This window comes from Geospiza fortis, unplaced genomic scaffold, assembly GCF_000277835.1.
Source record: "Geospiza fortis unplaced genomic scaffold, GeoFor_1.0 scaffold73, whole genome shotgun sequence".
NCBI lineage: Eukaryota > Metazoa > Chordata > Aves > Passeriformes > Thraupidae > Geospiza > Geospiza fortis.
The window spans coordinates 498,565-519,874 of record NW_005054581.1 but is presented as its reverse complement, the minus strand read 5'-3'; the positions used below and the strand labels follow the sequence as shown (position 1 = coordinate 519,874).

Sequence of the window (21,310 nt, the reverse complement as noted above, 5' to 3'; positions counted from 1 at the left end):
TTCCTCAAAACCTCCATATTTGTGGGTACCTCTCCTGCTAAATTATGCTCCAATTTGAACCAGCATGTGAGGTCTTAGGCAACCAGTGCTTAAAGCAAGAAACCCAGAAGGAATGAGTGCAGCAGACCCCCGCTGTGCTGCTTTAGAGCAGGAAATTACAGCAATACCAGCAGCAGTGAGTCTGTGCTGCTGGAGAGCTGTGCCAGTGCTGTGCACTCCCTGCAGGTCTGCAGTCAAGGGGAGATTGGCTCTTAAGTCTTTTTCTGTCTTTCAGGCACAGCAAACCTCTAAAAGCAATGTCTTCTCTGACATTAGGCTGTCCTGGATATTCTAAGGAAGCCTAAATGCTACATTTTCCTTCTATACAAAAGGGAGCCTATGTAAATACAGAATATATGTATGTATGTGTCTATCTCTATCTATCTATCTATCTATCTATCTATATCTATCTATCTATCTATCTATCTATCTATCTATCTATCTATCTATCTATCTATCTATCTATCTATCTATCTATCTATCTATCTATCTATCTATCTATCTATCTATCTATCTATCTATCTATCTATCTATCTATCATCTATCTATATCTATCTATCTATTATCTATATCTATCTATCCATCCATCTATCATCTATCTAATCTATCCATCTATCTAATCTATCAATAAAAAAATCTAAATATAGAAATGTATCTAAATATAGAAACATGTCTAAATATAGAAACATATCCAAACACAGAAATAAAGGAATTCCAAGCCCTCAGACACCAACAACCCCATCCTGGAGACAAACCCACAGATAACATCCAACTTCCACCCGTTCCAGCATGGAAGCACAATTGCTTTAGTGTGTGTAAAAAGCAAGGATTTTTAAATTTTATTTTCATTGCCTGTAGAGTTACTAATTCCCACAGAACCAGAAAAGTGCAATTTTAGAAATGCAGCTAAAGAATGTGCTAAATGCACATTTACTGAGGAACAGCTGATCTGTTTATTTTCATTGCTTATGAGCGTGCATTATTAGTCTCCTGTCTGAGCCTTCTGGAAATAAGCAATTATTTATTTCTGATAGAGCAGCAGGAAATATATTTTTATTTTCCCTTACCTTTGGATAATGGTAAGTTTTAACAGTAGGGTAAAGGATGCCTGTATATATTGGGATCTCCATGGTGGGGACTCTGGAGGCATTAATTGTTGCATATGCCAACCTGGTGCCATCAGGAGACCACCAATGAGCAATGTGAGTCTTCAAGATCTCCTCTAATTAAAAAAAAAGAGAGAGAGAACAGAAAAGAAAAGGCTATTAGAGGTAAATTATCAGTTAGCAATAAATGAAAGCGTGCAGATATGAAAATCCCAGTCTAATCACAGCACAGGGAGGATGCCACAGGAATATCAATCAAAAATACTCATCAAATTATGCCATATACACAAATGAGCACAATTGATAACAATTACTCTGTATTTATAGGTTATTAGGCTTAATTACCTTTGCTGAAGAAACATCAAATTATTCGTATTAGTACACACACTCATGACAGCATAAAAGGCACTGCTGCTCCTGCCATGTGTCCTGCACATCATTAGGGTTCACAACATCAGACTAGACACATATCAATCAATTTAAACAGTGCTTATACAAGTGCTTCAGCAACAACTTAAATATTCCTAAGTTCTGTTGCCAGTTGGGAATAAACAAATATAGAAATTTTCTGCAATTTATGAAAGGCTGGAACTCCAAAACAAGGTACCAGGCCATAGAGTCTGTGCCTTGGCTACCATCTTGACTTTTATTCCTATTTCTTTTTTAAATCACTTTTGCAAGGCATAAGCAGCCAGAATTAGAGACTGACCCTTTATACCACTGAAACTCAGGATATTTGAGATTTCAGTGATATAATTACCAATGAAAAGGTGCTCAGAAAAATGCCAATGCAAACATGTCAGAGTTCAAGTATGTAAGGAGAAAACAATATTGCCATCATGTGAAATTATTTTTAAGACTGGCAGAGCCTAGTTCTTATTAAATTCAAATTCAAATTTAAGTAGCTGCTTATTTCTAATACTTTTCATGTAATTGAATGTCCTTCATTGTAAAGATGAGTTCATCTTACAGATCTGCAGAAAAGCTGTAACATTCACTCTTGGTCCAAAGTGTCTCCAGTTACTGACATTTGGAAGACATTAACTTGGCTTTTTAAACCTCCCATTTTGTGAAAGACAATAATGTAATACATTTTCATTAAGAGGCTTAATATCATGTGAGTCATTCCTATTTAAAGCACCAGAAGAGCTTGCATATGCTGTACAGATTGATGGGCAGGAAGATGGGTCCCGTTACTTTAATGTGAGAATAAAAATTAGAGAGGCTACAGAGTGTTTCACCATGAAGTCCTGATGCACAGGTCCAAGCAGCTCCAATGTCTGCTGCCGTCACTGGTTATTGGAAAAAGGGATGTGGATTTTCTGAGTTCAGACCCACCAGGTTTGTACAGCACCCTCTGATGACCCCCCAGCCACACCAGGACATCCCTCTGGTCTGAAGAGTAAAAACTCACCAGACACTGTTCAATTAAAAAAAAATTGGATGAGCAATCCTTGGAGAACAGACAATTATATCCATCACAGGGTAAATAAATACTTTGTTCATTAAGACTTGCATATGGCTTGGAATAAAACTCAAGGTAACATCAGAAAGGGTGCAAGGGAAAATTCATCCAGGATGCATATGGTTTTCAGAAATAACAAATTAATTAATCAATTCTTAATGGCAGCATGGAAGTGGGGTTTTTGAAAGATATTTAGGAAGTTACAAATGTTTCATGGGAAAGCACATCTGGCAAATTTGCTTTGCTGCATTGTCCCACCTGTTATATGTATATTTAAAAGATTCTGCTTTTGACTTTTATATTGGTTGCCCATTAAAGAGATAATGAAGAGCATAAAGGAAAAGGAGTAAAGACGGATGGCACATGAATCATTGACATTTTAACATTAATTAGGAGTGACTTTATTCAGCAAACATTTTCTCCAGGCTCTCAGACTTAATGAAGCAGTTCTGCTGAAGGTCACATACCCAGGAAGGTTTTAGTGCAGGTTTTGTGGTCCTCTGTTAATGAGATTTAATTGAGTGAACCTTTGCCTTGAAACAAAGCCAGGACCTTGCTGTTATTGGAGAGATCAGTTGGTTTTAGCAAACCAGCGAACATTCTCATGGACTACAGAATGAATTACTACCAGAAAGTTCTTTCAGCTGAAAGAAAAAATTCTTTGCAATTTGCTCTTGTAGACAGTTTATTCATTGTGTTTGCATTTAGCACATGCTCTGAAAATCAGCTTCATTCAAAACTGCTGAGTTTAGTGTGTTCAAATCCTGCCTCATGTGTGAAAAAACAGATTCTCCTTGTACACCAAAGCCCCTCTACATATTTGGATCATGACCTCCTGACTAAGAGCATGAAGTGATAATTGACCAAAACTTTTGCCTTCTTCCCCAGAGCTTGCAGTCACTGAGTGCCTCATGATGTCAGGATGCTGTGAGCAAGCTGCTGAGATTCCTCACACTCAGATCCTGCTGGCTTTTTGCTCTTTCTTTCTTCACAGTTTTGCCTGCCAGCCCCAACAGGACATGCAAGCTTGAAAAATAGTGAGAATAAAGTTCTCACTGAACTGCCTTAGCTGAACAAGGGCTGTTCAGACCTGCTGGCTGGCTTCAAGCACAGGGTTTGAGACAAGTTATTCCATCTCAGCACATTTAGTAATAAATCACTCTGAAAGAGCTGGATGACCCTGCTCTTGAGTAGTGACTCTTCAGTGGGGACATGTATTAGCCAGTGATGTGTTTGTACTCAGGGAATATTACAGGATGTGTATTTTAATCCTATTTTCTAGTTGAGTATGGCCCAATTGAATCATCATTTCATAACTGTGTGAAACAAAGAGTCTTCCTAATTACCAGACCCTCAGGAAGAGAATTTGAAGTCCTAGGTAAGAGTATATTCAGTGACAACTGGGTGTATATCCCTCTTAGAGACTTCAATATGATTGGAGGAGAAAAGCAGCTGGAGGAAATACCAGAGGTGTGATGAGAGGAATGCTCCCTCATCAGGGTACCTGTTGCTGATTCCCTGGCTTCTGGGACTCTGGCTGGGCCCTCCCAGGGGGCTCCCCTGTCAGGGGAGAACCTCCTGGAGTGGTCTTGTGTCAGGAAAGAGACACACAGACTTTTTTGGTCTTCAGGTTCTCGTTTATTGTTATCTTATCTAGAGTTTTGCACGCTGTCCACACAAGGCTCAGCACACTGGAAAAGCACCACAAAAATGGCCAACAATCTCTTGTTCCAAGGTCTTTTAAAGGTAAATTAAGAACTGACACCTATCTTATTTCCCTTTTTTTAACCCAATAACACATCCCTAAAAGCCTGCAATGTGAACTTTTCCACCCAATTACAAAATGCCACCCAAACCCAAGAAGAAGAAGGAAGAAGAAGCATGAAGAAGAAGCCCAGGACAACACTCTGGGCTCTCCATCTTGCTTCCATCCACAACATACTAAAAATCCCAAAACCTCAATTTCCCACCTATGTGATACACCTACACTACTCTGTACAATCTTCTTCACACCCTAGTGGATTCTGGTCTATTCTGGAGTTTAGGGAACTTTCTCCATGAATGAGGGTCAAAGTCAGTGCTCCCCTGGGGGTCAGGGAGCCCCAGAGCAGACAGAGAAATATTCCCAGTGCCCTGGGTTTCCACACTGCCTGAGCTGAATTCAAAGTTGCTGCATTTGTGCATTTTGTGGGTGGCTCTCTTTGGGATCAAGACCTGAGCAATACCCAGAGTGATCCAGGCTGCCCAAAGAGGGAATGCCACGTCTTCTGAAGGATGTGTTTCCTGGTAGAAGCTCTCCTGCCCACCATCAGGAAGCAGAAGGAGAAGTCCCTTGTGGTGGTTCTCAGCTGCCAAGTAACAGGCTGTGGTTAATGTGGGATTGGATGTAGCATTTGGCTATGATACCATGTGGGTAATCCCTGGAAAGAATGAACAGTGGATCAGAAGTTGGGTGGACATTTCTAGTAGGTCTGTCATCACAAATTAGCCCAGCATGTGTAAAGTTAAGCAGCCACCAGATGGTTTCAAACTGCAATTTAATTCCAGCAGCTCTTGCAAGAGCAGTGAAATGGGAGACTTTTATCTCACTTCAGGTAACAAACTTCTCAAGGAATCACAGCAGATGAATCTGGAAGAGACCCCAGAAATCCTCTGGCTCATTCCTCCATGGATAATATCCGCCCCAATCCTGTAAAGATCATCACAAGTGGATTTTGCTACTCCTTTTGATACTCGTATAGCAACTTTAGCCATAGAACTGAAACATTTATCATTATCATGTCCACCTCTGTCTAAGCCCTGAACAGTCCAGTGAAGTGCATTCACACCTCTGAATTCCTTGATAGACTCAATGCAGGGAAAAGCATCAGGCTTTATCTTATGCCAGCTCTGTGGCAACCAGCAGGTTCTGGAAAAAAACCCTGTTGTATGCACCACATTTGTAAATCCACAGAGATGGTTTCAATGTTCTGAACCATAATCTGCCACTGGGGCATTTCTAAAGACATTTCCATGACAAATCCTCTTCCCAGGCTTGCCCAGAGCCTTAGACTGGTAGAGTTCTTCTTTGCTAATAAACACATGCATGTAAACGCCATGGCCATGGAGGTTTCTTCATGCTCTTCTAAAATCCAGCTAGTTCTGCAGCTTTTGTCCATCCTGAGCCATACTTGTGATTTTTTCCTTTCTGCTGAAGGTTGCAAAGTTCTGGCTTGCTGTTTGGCAAAAGATGAAGCCTTCACCAGTGACTGACTGAAAAATCCACTGGTAGCTTTAGGGTTACTTCCAATGATATCAGGAGAAAAAAATGAGAAAAAAAGATAATTTACAAGTAAAAAAACTCCACCTTTTCCTGGGCCTTCTTGTTAGAAGACACAATAACTTGTAATTTTTAAGTGTGAGTTAACAAAAAGAGAGACTTGCACAAGAAGATGAAGATGCTTGGCCAGGCCAAACCTCTGACAGTCTGATCTGCACCATTGTCAGTCTTTTCCATCACTAAAAATAAAATAAATTAAAAAAAATAAGACATCAGCAATTTAAGGTTCAAAAGCTCTCAGGGCCAGTGTTATTTATTGCTGATTTGGTAAACTACAGCAATTCTGGGGAGCAAAACCAATGGTTCTGTTTGTGTGATGTATTGTAGCTGATGCTCAGATTATGAAGTATTTGGTGTGCTGAAGACATTTTGCTGTTTTATTAAAACTGTTAATAAAAAGGAATTTCAAGCAAAATGAAATTAAAGCCTGACATAAAGGCCGTGGTTTACGTTGGGAAGGAAAGCTCAAAAGAAATTGTCAGTAGGATCCATCAAAAGAACATGAGAGAAAAAGAGATCAGAGAACAGCAAGAGGGTCTAGGAAAGGAGAAAACAAAGAGTACTGAGATAGTGAAACCCCAAGGGTTCTCATAGAAACATCAAATAAATACAAATGCTTATTTGACAGCTGCCATCTGTTTTAAAATCAATTACTAGATCATCTCAAAGCACCAACCACATGTCCAAATCGATTACTATTGTAGAGTGTGAAAGCAAGTATTTTTAGCCAGTTAGGGAAAACTCATTGTTCATATTCTCCTTTACTGACATAGGTTTCAGGGATGGCTGTGGAAAATGACCTTTTATTCCATGCAACCAAATTTTTCTCTCAGTTGCTGTAGTGTAGGTCTACACTGACTTCCATTAAATCATTGTAATAGATATAAAATGAGTGCAAAAAAGTAGTTATGCGTATGCAAATAGTATAAAACTGTTTTAGATTACCCTACCCAATCTGCATTTTCCTGTGTTGACATTATTTTGTGCTGATGTCAGCACGGCTGCACTGCTGCACTATTGATTTCAGAGCAATTAATCCTCTTTCACAGTTGTCTAATTGAGCCAGGTGGAAAAAAATTGCAATTCTGCAGGGTTGCTGAACAATTCAACAACCTTTTGTAGAAAACATAAAAATTTATGTGGCTGAGGTCAAACTATGGGCTCAGCCCAATTCCACAGTTCCTGACACTGAGATTAGCTTAGCTGGTCAGAGCACAGTGCTGATAACACCAAGGGCTGGGTTTGATCCCTGTGCAGGCCAGTTTGAGCTCAATGATCCTTGTGGGTCCCTTCCAACTCAGAATATTCTGGGAATCTGTATGCAAACAGCAACCCTTCTCAAGCTGCTTGTGCTCTTGTCCAAGAGATCCTTAAGAAAAATGAGCTGCAGTGCTCCCAGAGATCCTTAGGAAAAACAAGCTGCAATGCTCACCCCTGTGACCCTTTATTCCTACCCAGGACAGAGTCTCCTCTGCCACTGACAGGCAACAAGCTTAGGAAGAATAAACTATTTCTTGAGGATGTGCCTTAGAGAGCGCTTGATAAACTCCAAACCCTTGATCCAAAATCTCATGGTGGAGGGTGAGCAGCTCCTGCGTGTTTGGCAGCCATGAGAGGGTGGCAGCCCCTCATCTCAGGGAAAGGAGCCCAGCCAGGAGTTCTGCATCTCCTCAAGCCCAGGGAAGGTGAGAGCTGCAAGTGTCATTAGCTCTTCTTAGTCATCTGGTTTAATTGCTTGAACACAGGTTGTTTTCTGCTCAGAATGTCGTGCTGAGACAGCAGGAGAGGGTTTGGCCACTGCTTTTGCCTCCCTGGTTGCCAGATGCTGAGGGCCAGCAGAGAAGCTCATTCAGCAGGGGGGTTCATGCTGGACACTGAGGAAAACCACTCTTCTGTGTGGTCAACAGGATCATGTCTTGCCTCTACATCTCTAATGTGCCCCAGAGCTGCTGTGCAGCCTGAGCCAAACCCAGGCTTGGCAAATGTCAGAACCCAGGACCCAGGACCCTCCTCTGGCTGCCCTGGAGGACTCGAGACCCTGACAGGGGGCTCGGAGACCTTGGCACAGAGGCAAAAACACCTGTGCCTTCAACTTTAGCCCTTGGAAAAAACAATTACCAACCTTATATGAGGATTCACAAGCCACAAAAGTTTAAGTAGAATGATAGTTGGTTTGTTACAAGAAAGAAAAATAGAATTTTGAGTTTTTAGAACGGGGGTTCAGAAGGCAAGATGGAGGGATTTGGGCGTGCCTTGTCCTTCTTCTTTCTTCTTCTTGGCCTCCATCTTCTGGGTAATGTTGACACTTTTAGATTGGTTTAGAGTAGAAACACACTGTCTAACAGGTGATAGGTATTGGAAAATTATTGTAAATAATTTACACGTAGTTTTTCATATAAAACTAAAGTGTGCCTCAACCCAACCTGCTGGACAGACCTCAGCGGGTCAGAGAAAGTATGTGATAGATAACAGCAAATAAACAACCTTGAGAACCAGAACAGAAGAATCCCGACTCTTTCTTCAGCTGCTGGGCTGGGAAAAGAGACTCTAACACATCTTGGGGTCATCCTGACCACAGAGACTCCGAGAGGCAAACAGACAAACCCCACTCAATGTGGACACAAATGGGCTGTGGTCCACCAGCTGTGAGAGGGAGGTGGGTGACCGTGTTCACAGGGGTCCGAGGATGAGGGAAGAGTCAAGGATCTGACTCCATGTTTCAGAAGGCTTGATTTATTATTTTATGATATATATAATATTAAAACTATACTAAAAGAATAGAAGAAAGGATTTCATCAGAAGGCTAGCTAAGAATAGAAAAGAAGGAATGATAACAAAGGCTTGTGGCTTGGACAGAGAGTCTGAGCCAGCTGACTGTGATTGGCCATTAATTAGAAACAACCACATGAGACCAATCACAGATGCACCTGTTGCATTCCACAGCAGCAGATAACCATTGTTTACATTTTGTTCCTGAGGCCTCTCAGCTTCTCAGGAGGAAAAATCCTAAGGAAAGGATTTTTCAGAAAATATCATGGCTACAGAGATGGCTCTGGGTGACAACACCACAAGCTGCAATGCTCTGGAGGCAGACAAGTCACGGTGGGATGCTCGCTGGTACCTGGCCAGGATCCCTGAGGGAACACACAGGAATGAAGAGCAAACAGTGTCCAGCAAAGCCAGAGTGGGCACATCAGAGGCAAATCTGCCAGGCAGCCTGGCCAAATCCTGACCACTCCAACCTGGCCTCCTCATCCACACTCCCAACTACCAGCAGTAACCACCAATGTTACTCTAGAATAATCTTTACGACACCCATCCCCAAGAAGCAGGATGAGATCATGTTAGCATGGGACCAAGCTCCTGACAGACAGAAGAGATTTTCTGAGGCTATTAAATTCACCCTATTTCAATACTGTTATTTTAATGTGGTTTGCTTGTTTGTTTTTTTTTGTTGTTTTGTTTCTGTTTATTTTTTCCCCTGACCCATTGATTCTTCTAATTTGTTGTGTTTCCAACACTAAAGGATTCTGTGCTTGCCATATGAGTCAGGGCATGAGGAATGTTGTTTATAAGGTTATTGGCAAGTAGCTGCCAGAGCTTCTTGCAGCTGTTTGATTTGCTTGGGGGCTTCAAAAGTTGGATTTATTGAACACCTGCCTGATCCTATCTTCAGGTACACCTCTACAGCCCCTACAGAATATGCACAGGAGGCCAAGCTCAGACTGTAATAACTAAAAAATCATGAATGTTTAAAATCTCCCTCAATCATGCAAATGCATTTGTTGGAAAAAAGCCCAAATCCACCACCGAACACAAGTATGAGATGTCATCTGAGACATACAGGTGGATTCTTATAAATAAGAGAAGCATTCAGCTATTTGAAAATAGTCAGAGTGTCTCCTCCAGGCCACCTTTACATTGTGACACACTGAGTGACCCCAGCTCTGCAAATCCCACTTGAGGAGCAAAAAGCCATGGAGAGGAGCTGTCCTCCAGGTTTCACATGGATCCTGGTGCCCATCAGGAGCAATGAGCAGCTCCTGAGGAGGTTTTGCACCTCTCCAGAGCCATCACAGCAGGCAGGCAGGGTTACCAGGTGTCATACACAAAGCCATACCATCCTGTTGACACATCAGTATTTTGGGGCCTGATTTTTAATAAAAGCTGTCCTCTTTCAACTAAACATACCAGAAAAATGTTGAGTTGCCTCCACATTCTCCCTCTCCTCTTTTTAGAAGTTTCTTTCTCTGTGCTTCTGGGTTTTTGTCACCTGTACCCCATCCTTAGGAATCCTTAATTTTCAAAAGCATTAATGATTAATGCTCACAACTGCTCCTAACAATTAGTAAGTGTCCTTTGCTTGTGTGAGTCATTCTCAGTGTCAGTGACAACCTTTGGACCACGGTGACAAGACTGACGTGCAGATTCCAGCAGGGCTGTGATCTGTCAGGATGCTCAAGATGTAATAATGAAAATGGGGTTTGAATTATGAAAACAGAAATATTAGCCATCCTACCCTCAGCTATTCCTGTTTCCTGCACTCACTCCAAAGAGCAAATGCATCTAGGAAGCCCATCTGCAGTGGAAAACTCCTGTCTGCCACTAATGTATGATAAGAATGTGTTTTTCCATCACCTGGCACAAAACTTAAACCCACAGCCTGTTGTCAGCTCTCCATGAAAGCCTGTTAGAAAAGGCTGTAGAAACATTTCCTGGCAGAAGTCTTTGGAGCAATTTGCAGTGCAGGTCACTGATGTGAGAGTGAATGCTCACTGCAAGGTCCTGTTGTAACTTCAGAGCAGAGAGAATTCACATGGGCCAAATGAAGCAGGGTTCCTTACAGACAAATCCTTTTCTTCTTTACCCCTCTGGTGCCACTGAACAGGTTGCTATGGCTGGAAATACAATTTGTTTATCTATGCAATGCAGAGAAACAAATCAGAGCTGTCATTATATGCTGAATATTTCTCTATTCAGATGTGCTCAAGCAGCTTCAACTTCACCTTTCCTTTAAATTAAAAGTTACAGGTTCTGTCTAACGAATCTGTGGGGTTTATGATAGGAGGAAGATGGACAGCCAGTCTTGACACAGGGGATCCATTTCAATAGCTGCAGAGGTATCAAGAAAGTTAGTAATCACAAAACCCTCGGAATCAAAAATTCATTAGACGATTGCAATAGTTCAAGAACACAAGTGCCCAAAAGCAATCTCTTTTAATGTTTCATAAAGAAATATGAGAGATAAGAAGACTGAACAGCCTGACATTGCTATTAAAGAACTTGATTCTTCAACCCCATGGATTTTTATCAGCACTTGCACAAGCTGTCTTTCATGTGAATTGCTTGCATGATTTATTCACCCTGAGCAGCACCTGCTAGTCACCTAGTCTGAGTGCTAATAAATGTCAGTTAATATTGCAAAATACAGCCCTGCTTTATGAAATGGGAACTGGAGCACATTGACTGAATTTAGTCTAGCTCCTAATTCCTTACCCAGTTTAAACAGCTGAAGTCATTGAACAGCCATTAAAAAACCACTCAGGGTATATATTGCCCTGTTATGGCAATATTCCCAGAGGTTTCAACTTGAACAGTGACTCAGGACCTGGCTAACTGAGAGGTTTAGCTCAATAATGACTCAGAGAGTGAATCTGATTTTACAGGACTGAATAATCAGAAGAACTACTGAGACCAATAGAATCACCAAGGAATAATAAAAAAAGAGAGCTGGATAAAAACAGAATTCAAATTAGCTTACAGCAATATTTCAGATAAAAAAAATGTTCTTATCAAATAAGAGGAACATTTATTATTAATGAAGGTAATGGTATGTAATCAGGTTATGCCACTGATGGATCAGTGGGGTTTGATGACTGTGTTTATCAGAGTTGTGGCACTTGCATGTTGAGCACAATTGTGCTCTTTCCTTGGTGTGTGTTTTGAAGGTCATCCACTCTGGACCCAGGTAAGAATAAAGACAAACATCCCTGCAGGATAATGTCCTTGCATCAAAATCTCTTTTGTCCCTGCTACCAGGAAATACATTCTTTTATCAATATTTTTGATCTATAGACTCCAGTGCAGTAATCCTAATTCTACTGACAAAATAAGAGGAAAGCTGTGCCCCTGGGGCAGGGGCACCAACCAGGAGGAAGCCTTTAAGAAAGATGGGGACAAACTTTTTAGATAACCAGCTGTGATAGGAAAAGGGGTGATGATTTTAAACTGAAGAAGGGTAGATATATGAAACAAGTTTTTACAATGAGTGTGGTGAAGCTCTGGCACAGGTTGCTGCCCAGAGAGGTGGTGGATGCCTCACCTCTGGTCACTCAAGGTCAGGCAGGACAGAGCTGGGCTTGGTCAGGGATGGGGTGCTCATGGCATATTTCCCATCACAGGCACCACCCCCATGTACATCTATATTCACTAATATTATTATTTTTGAATTTATGACCATCTGAATTTCCTCAGAGAGCCCAAAGTTTGTATCTCTAATGATCACTGTTTTTACTTTAAAGCTACAACAATTAGAGTCTTCTACAAAGAGTTTTAATTGGATAGTGAATTAAATTCCAAATCAGTTTGACATGGAATTCCAGGTATTTAAATGTGGCAATGGAATTCCAATTATTTAAAATTCTTTAAGAATTTCATTGTATTGATTCTTCTATTCCCTGTTGTTCCTAATTTCTCTTGGTTGTACATTGATTCCATTATTTTCAACTTTTTAATTTCAGCCAACAAAAACTCTATCCAAAAGCCAGCATAAAAAAATTCTGTAAAAAATATCCCAAAATATATGGAAATGTACATATAAACACACACAGGGCCATGCAGTAACAGTGACAAGAAATTGCCTGTGTAATTGGAACTAAAACTGGTAGGAGTAAAACTTATTAAAAATCAATATCATAGAAAGGCAATTAAGAATTTTAAGGAAAAAAAGAAGCCCTGATTAATTAACTGCAAATTATAAGTATTACTTTGAATTGCATTGTACAGAACAGGCTCAAATTACCAATTATCCCTGCCCGCTTTGTTCAAAGATCATGAATGTGCATTTTAATTTATGCTGGAGAAAGCTAAATATGCTGAGAACCAGCATGCAGAATTTTGCAGAAATCACTGGGGATGAGGGTGAACTCCCCCATTACCATATAAATGACATGCACAGGCTTATAAATGCCATGCAGTGGATCCAGCTTGTATTGTTCCTTCAGATGTAGCAGGAAAATACCGGAAATTAAAATACAGCTTATAACCTGCCAGATAATAAATGTAACCCACACTGCACAAATCCCCATCTACCAGAGATAATTTTGTCTGCTGTTTTTTGCTGATTAAGGGTGGCTTTGGAAAGAAATACCCTCCTTTCCCCTCTTTATCTGTTGCACTTATTGGCAGGATGGAGATGGCTCCATTTTTATCTACCCAACAGATCACAATACCTAACGTGGCATAATCTTAATTTCCAAGGTCACTGTAGCCTGCTCTACCCTTAAAAAACTTCCTCTTTAGTACTGAGGATAATTCCCACATAAAAAACAAAAACAAGCCAAACAAAAAAACCCAAAGCACAGCCATTTAAAAAAGACTGATTATAGCAGCTCCTTTCCCACCAGTATATTTTTACCTCAACATCCATGACATTAGCAGTGCTGCTGTGTTGAGGCTATGGCTGAGCAATATCTCACTATTCCCTGCAGTGGTCTGGGGACCAGCTCTGGTTTTGTGGGGTGTTTGTTGAGCACTTGGCACAGCCAGACCACAGGACGAGCTGGTGAGAACTTTCACAATAACAGACTATGAAATGTAGGTTTTGAAAAAATGTTCTGATGGCAAACATCATGAAATCGCAAAGAAAGTGTTGTTGTCCTTGCTGAGTAGGGCCAGAAATGGTGATTTGTACTCTTTGCCATTTATTACTTACCACCAAAACCCAGTTTTCAAAGTCAGGTTATTCCTGGAACATTTGGATGTGGGTTCCACTCAGAGGTGCCAATTTTAATACATATATTTTCCTTTCTTTCTAAGACTTCCTTGGCTGTCTTTCATCTTTTCTTGGTAACTTTCCTCCTGGAGAGCCCAGCAGCTCTGGGCTGGCTGAGCACCCTCCTGCTGATGCCACGGGCAGTGCCTGAGGTGGGTGCTCAGCCCAGCTCCTGCAGGCACAAACCCTCCTGTGTGGGGGTGTTTGTCAGGGAGGGAGGCTGGGACTTGCTCCTCAGGCTGTTTCCAAGTGATATTTCTCTGTCATGCCCTCCAGTCCCTAAAGACTGTGTGCTCCAGCCTGCAGCTATAAATCCCAATTATGTTGTTGGCATGTTGGGTGGAAGGTTTCATCTTCATCAGGCTTCGCAGGGCTCCACCAGGTTATGAAAATACTCAAAGCATGGTTACACCATGATTGCACAGATTTTTGTCATTATCATTTTTATTTAGTGTGAAGAATTTAAAGGAATGCTAACAGGATATCTGGTTTCCCTTTTGCTGATTTATGTTCCCAGACTGAAAATGTGACCATGATACACTGCTACAAACACAAGCACCTGGCTGACTAATTGCCTGTAAATTATCTTTCTGTGCCTCTTGTACTCTGACAGATGGTTTAATGTGGTTTTAAGTCCAAATTCATAACTGGTATAAATAGTAATACATATTTACTAAGGATCCAGTTCTTCTTTTGTAATTTCATTATCAAATATATAAAGGAATGTAACTATCAGCTTTGTCCACTAAGGACTCAGTTGTTTGATGAAGCTAAACTCACATCTTTAATTTCTGTGAATGCACTCATGGTTCATTGGTTTTTTTTTTTCTTGAAATTAAAAACAGACATTTACTTAGGAAAACTGTGCAGCCAAGCAATGATTTTATGCTTTCTTTCCTTTTTCAAGTGGTCAGCAAAGTACACAGTCTTTCCAATAAGTTAAACTAAAATTTTGAAAAGAAGTTAAATCAGACTGGAGATGTCACTCCATCTTTAGGCACAATTTAGCTGTTGGGTAGAAGGCAAAGGGCTGTTTCCCCTCTAAACCCTCTCTCAGCTGTGCTGTCAAATGTGTGTTTTATCATACAGGAAAAGATCAGGTCAAACACGGGACAGGGCAAGTCAGGAACCATCTCTGGATGTCCTAGGAAAGTTATTTTGCTGGAACCAAAGTCAAACTCTTTGTGGTCTGGTGTTTACTGTACTCAGTGGATTTGCATTTGCAATTTCTATGAAGTCCAAGCAAGTAATTCATGCAGGTCAACACCAGTTGTGGGAGGGAACAGAAGGTTCTGGTTCTGGAAGGTTCTGGGAGTAGGTTTAAACCTAATTTGCTCAGTCAGGGACAGGCCTGGGCTCCAAGCAACGCGGCTAGATCCATCATATTGCTGCCTTTTCCCTCTTCCAGGGGAAGAAGCTCTGCCAGGATGAAGGAAAACACACCTCTTGGCTTCTCCACTCTTCCTGCACCTCCCGTCAGCTGCAGTGCCGTTCTGCAGGGCTGTGCTGTGAGATCTCCTCATTAAGGACACACTTTGATCTCAGTAATTGGGAGATCCTGCATTACAACCCTTCCAAATGGCAGCTCAGTTGTTTTGAGGACTGCACTTCTCTCATGCTATTCCCACCTCTACCTGGAGCTGCAGGCTCTCTGCTAACGTAGCCAGAGCAACTCCACTAAAAGTTACTATTTCTAAAGCTACCATTTCTCCTTTTGGGGTTTATTATTCTGTCTTGAGTAATTTAAAATCTCAAAAAAGCACTGAAATATTCCTGATGCATGCCCAGCTTTCCTGGCTCACTACTTGCCAGCTCAACCTCCAGTTCAAATTACTCTCAGTTGCAAGGTCAAAATCAGATGTCCAAAATTCACAGGCAAGCTCTTAAACAGGAGGTGTCCCATAAGCAGCCTTGTGTTGCTGTTTCTCAAACAACATAATATTTTAGCTGGGTCATTCCCCAGAGAGAGTTTTAAAGGGATCCTGGGTGTGCAGAAGGGAGCTGCTGCTTTGTCTCAGCGTGTTGGCACTGGGGCCATACAAGCAGGGTGACAACTTCTCCCACCATGGCTCAGGGTCTGGTTTTACCAGCAGTGCTCACAAGCCATATTCACAGCTCCACTGCCTCTGCTGAAATGGGGAAACTCTCAAGGAAGGAAATTCCCAAATCTACTCCCTGCCCCACAGAGCCAGACAATAACCACATCAACTCCCTATACCTGCTGACCTCCCCTTCCCAACAGTGCTCACCCTCCATAATTGCTGAGATATCCACAGCTGTAGCAGATATGGGAAAAGGAATGAGGAGCACAAAAGGATTCTAAAGGACCAACATTTAGCTGGAAAATGATTTATGCAGTGGATCATCACACACACAATGTGGGCAAGGAGTGCCTTCAGACATGCAGCCCTTTGGGCGTTGGGGTACAAGAGTAGAGAGGAGGCAGAGTTAAAAAACAAGATCACACCAAAGCGCCATAACTAATCCTTTCCCTCCTCATGGATTTATGCAACTTTGTGCTGTGCCTCCAAGGGGCAGCACAGCCTCAGCTATTGCATTTCAAACCCATCAGCTGCTGGGCACACAGTTCTTGCCTCCTATCCTATTCTCACCATTTCCAGCCTGCTGGTGATACTCCAAAATGCATGACAATTTAAGGGTTAGGATGGGTCAGTTCAATAACCAAGTGAAGCTTAATTTTTTAAATGAGGTATTGAATCTTTTAAGTCATGTCCATGGCTACAGTCTGAGGCAAAGGCTGGAAAATCAAAACAAATGCAATAAATACAATGATCTCCAGATAATTCCCTTCAAGTAAGATTTATTTTGATGCCTGTTTTCAGACTGCTGCCTTCAATTTTAAAAGCACAATAGCATGAAAACATAATGCTTTGGTTTTAGGAGCTGTTTTTCTTCAGCTCTATTTCTTACCAGTTTCTCAAATGTTTAATCTAGCAATCATGAAAGCCTCCTTTAAGGAATTGCTTTTGATCTACTCTTATGCAGTAGCTACTGATGGCCATTTTTTTTTCTCCTGCTATTGTTGTTAAATCAAATACAAGACAATGACTCAACTTTGAGCAAAAGCAAAACTAATGTAGGAGGCAAATGCTTATGAGTCATTTGTGTAAAAAGGGAAGTGATTTGCTCCTTTTTTCTGGGATTTGAAAGGCAGGTAAGAGTCCATTAGTCCCTTAAGGATGCAGAACAGTCTGACAGACGCTGGGGCAGCTTTAAAAACAGGCATTTGCCTTCTACTCACAGGGTGCCCTGTGGGTTGGAAAGGTTCTTATTCCTGTGGAAATCACTAGGAACTAGCCCAGCCTTCCTGCAGAGTGGCACATCTCTGCAGCTGTGCATCCCTCCCGTCCTGTGAGCACAGCTGAAGGGGTCTGTGCTGCAGGTGAGCCCAGAGATGTGCTGAAAACAGCCACATCTGGGTTTTCACACAACACTCTGCACCTTACTTGGGTTCTAGGGACTAAGGTGAAACTGTGCCTTCAGTTTTGTGTCCTAATTTCTCTCATCTCATCTAAAACCAGGTCAATAATTGTGCCTCAGTTTGCCTGTTTCTAAAAAGATGGTAATAATTCCTGTTCTACCAGGACATTATGTGAAGTTTTATTAATTGATGCTTGCAAAAGGCATTAAGATCAAGGCAGAATAATTGCCTCAGTGGAGGTCATAATTAGACTTGTACCAAGAGCTACATCTGAGCATCAGCTGTGATGGTCATTTCATCTTTTTCTTGCACTTTAGCCACAAGTGTGGGAGTGCTGAGGGGGGGAGCTGCTCTTAAATACAGAGGCAGCCACTGTATTTAGCATCAAATCAAGGCCTTTATGAACCCAAGGGGTGCTGTGCACAGACCAGGGGAAGGTTCAGGCTGCAGAAAAGGCAAGAAGCAGGGCTTGCAGCAGGACAGAGCTGTCTGGAGGGATCAGCAGCAATCCCTGCCTTGGCAGGACCCAGCTCCCCTTGGCTGAGGGTCAGCTCAGGGGTCAGCACTAATCTGATCAAAAAGGGGATTGCGAAAAGCTCATCCGACTCAGGCTGTGAAATCATGCTCTTGAATCCTAATAATTTCTGCAGCAAGCAGTTGTCATGCCACGAGGAATTAGGAGCTGGAGTTGAGGGGTGGGGGGAGAGCAAGGTGACGCATTTTTGTGAATCCCAAATCCTGCTGTAGGCGGAACTTCCATAAAAAAATTACATTTCCAAATAATCTGTTCTAAAAAGTACTTTGTGAAACATTAAGGCTCATGTTTCTAAATATTATAGAACTGGGAAGTATCCCAGATTTATCAGTAAAATTTGAAAAAATAAAAATTCATGCAGAAACGTTAGGGATGATTTCAAGAAGACGTGCAACAGAATGATGGATTTTTGTACTCAAAAAGCTTATAAATGACATCATTTTTAAAAGAGAACTTTCTTTTTCTATCCTTTTCTGCACTCTGCTCACTTTTCCACTGAATATTTTATGTAACAGCATTTTGTATTAAAATTCAAGTCAAAACCCCCACAAACACACCACCAAAAACCCAACTGCACAGGCTAATCAAAAGCAAAAGAGGATTTAATCTCACATTGCTTCTTTCCAATCAGGATGCCATTTGCATACTATATTTTTTTTCCAGCAAATCATGCAGATTTCTGGCTGTTTGCAGCTCTCCTCTCGAATCCTGATGGAGAGAGGAGCTGCTCCAGCTCTCCACAGTTTTACCACATGGTGGCAATGTAACCTCCACCTTCCTGCTCAGGAGGTGAGTTGTCTCTGATTTCCTCCTTCATTACTTCTTATTCACTCTAATTATCATATTTGTAGGTGGCAATTACAGACTTCTGAGTTTCTGCTTTCCATTTCCTCAGTAAATTTAATACAGGCTTGTTGGGTTTGTTTTTCAAATAAACTCTGCAACATTTCTAAGGACATTAACCCTCTAATAGAAGAGTTTTTCTTCCAGTTAATGCAATATTGCATGTTTTTCTGATCTCTAATGAAGTTTTGAGGACCACTCTGAAACTTGCCAACAAGCATTCATGTGCCCTTCAGCATTAACCCTTTGCTTTCAAGATAGGAGTTCTCTTTAGACTATGTTGCTTTTGTTGCTTCATTGGAATTGAGAACAGTCTCAAATTATTTAAAAACAGCTTAAAAAGAATGCATGAAACACAAAAAAGAAAAATTAGGAATATGTACAAAAGAATGACAACAACAAAAAACCAGTAAAATATTCAGCCTGGAAAGGAATTACAGGTGCAGAAGAAAATGTGATCCATGAGAAAACATGCTTTTAAAATCACACAAAGTAGTCTTGTAGTCTTCATTTTAAATGACTGTGATCTTGAGAAAATGAAAAAACAAGATCTCTTTGCTACTAATTTTAAAATCAAAAGTCTACATCTAAACTGTAATGTAAACATTTCTGTCTGCACTTTTGAAAAGTGTGGATACTTCTTATATATAAATATAATATATGACTATACCAGGTCTCAGAAGAAAGGTTCTATTCTCTGGTTCACAGACCAGGCACCACAGATTTAAGGTTTAATCAATGATAGCCAAGAACACAACACTATATAAGTCAGTGAAAACATTCAAAAAATCTTGAAGCAAAACTGAGAGAACTTTAAGGAATATACACATTTGTTAGTGACATCAGCTTCTGCTTAACTGTACAATTCTGGTCTGGATCTAATATATGAATCTATACATACTGAATGAGATTGTAATTGTGAATTTTACATCTAAATTTCTGGCAAATATTTCTGGGAAATATTTCTCAGCTAAGAGTTTGAAATTCAGATAATGTGCCCAACAGAGTATTTGCAGAGGTCATCCTCTGCTGTATAACCAGTACCAGGTGAGATGGAGAGTAAATAATTTCTTGGTGTAGCTTATATCCACATAGCCAGTACAGGTGCAAAACCATCTAGGACACCTCAGTACATCACAGGAAATTTAATGAATAAAAACACAGAGCACTTAATAGTTTGCTTTGGTACTATATGATACTTCCACTCATTAAAATCTGAAAAAAACTTTAAAAGTGAAAAGACTTCCCTTCTAAATCCACAGTTAAGGAACTTGTTAAGAAGAAGTATTTTGAATAACTATAAATAAAACACAGTATTTAGATCTTAGCAGCATTTTGTGTTCCTGTGCTGTTTGATGCGATTCAAAGCAATAGAATAAATTTTTCCAGCACAGAGTGACATGCAAGGACTTTCATGGTCTTAAAACTTCTTAGGGCTGGAGAATATGGCACAGCAGCTTTTTAGTCATTAAAAATAAAGTAAAATAATAAAAATAAAATAAGATATTCTAATCACGATTTTCTGGCATGCAAACTGGCTGAGGGAAAGTTCATTCAGCACCAGAATGACACAGGCAAACACAGGAATGACCACAATCCCTTTAGAAGAAAAGAACTGGGAAGAATGGCAGCAAATTCAGCTCTACAAGGCCCAGCTGTGCTGTGGAGATGGTTCTCAAAGTAAGAAACTGTTTTAAATGGAAAGGGAGGAAAGCAGGCACAGAGGCTGGGCAACACAGAACTGGTTGGGGCTGTATTTGCTGGAGGCTGTGGAGCTGACCAGACATCTCAGCATGGATTTATTTTGGTCTTTTCCCCCCTGCCGGGTCTGGCTCTGCCTTGGTGGGCCATGAAACGTGGCTCACTATGTATCCCCCATCTCCAGACTCTGAGAAATGCTGGTGGATGTGGGCAAGAGCTGCAGGGAGCCAGAGAAAGGTGCAGGTCTGAGCAGTGCCTGGTGCAGTTTGCCATGGACTTGAAGGAAAACACCTCCTACATGTCACTGCTTTGCTTGGTCTCTGCAGTCCTCATCCCAGGAGAGTACTGAAGGTTCCTGCCATCCCTCTGGAGTTGGTCCCTGCTGTCCCACCCTGGCTGCTGTGCACCTGTGTGTGGTGTTTGCAGGCACCTGGAGTCCCAGCCTGGCACACAGCAGCCAATGCATCCCTGCCCACTTATATTTTACTACTTAACCCATCCAAAAGCTTTAGGGTCATCTTTAAAACCTGCCATTTCCCCCCAGTTTTATAATTGCTGCTCACTCTGTGGCACAGTTTCCCCTTAGACCTGTACTTGAAGACTGGAGAGCAGCTGGTGCAGAAGCTGCACCATATGGTTGTTACTTATAGCAATGTAAACTAATTGAGTGTTGAGGGCAAAACAATCCCTGGATGTTTTATCTCTCAGGAACTGCTGGAGTGTCAATTGATAACCTTAAAGATCAACTTTAGCCCTTCAGCTCTCCTGACACAGAGCAGAACCCAGCCAGAGTGAGCTCCATGGCCTGGCTGGTGCCAACACTGCAGTCACCACTGGGCTTCTTTGGCACAAGCTGAGGAATTCCCT

General features: G+C 41.3%; 1 protein-coding gene across 2 annotated transcripts in view; it reads right to left on the bottom strand.

Annotated features, from left to right (window-relative positions):
- DPP6 (dipeptidyl peptidase like 6) overlaps positions 1 to 21,310 on the bottom strand; it is a 566,729-nt gene that overhangs the window by 55,085 nt on the left and 490,334 nt on the right. For both annotated transcript variants that reach the window (XM_031064312.1, XM_031064313.1), the window contains exon 9: positions 1,107 to 1,261. In XM_031064312.1, the coding sequence (XP_030920172.1) occupies positions 1,107 to 1,261 (155 nt within the window). The remainder of the gene's footprint in view (positions 1 to 1,106; positions 1,262 to 21,310) is intronic.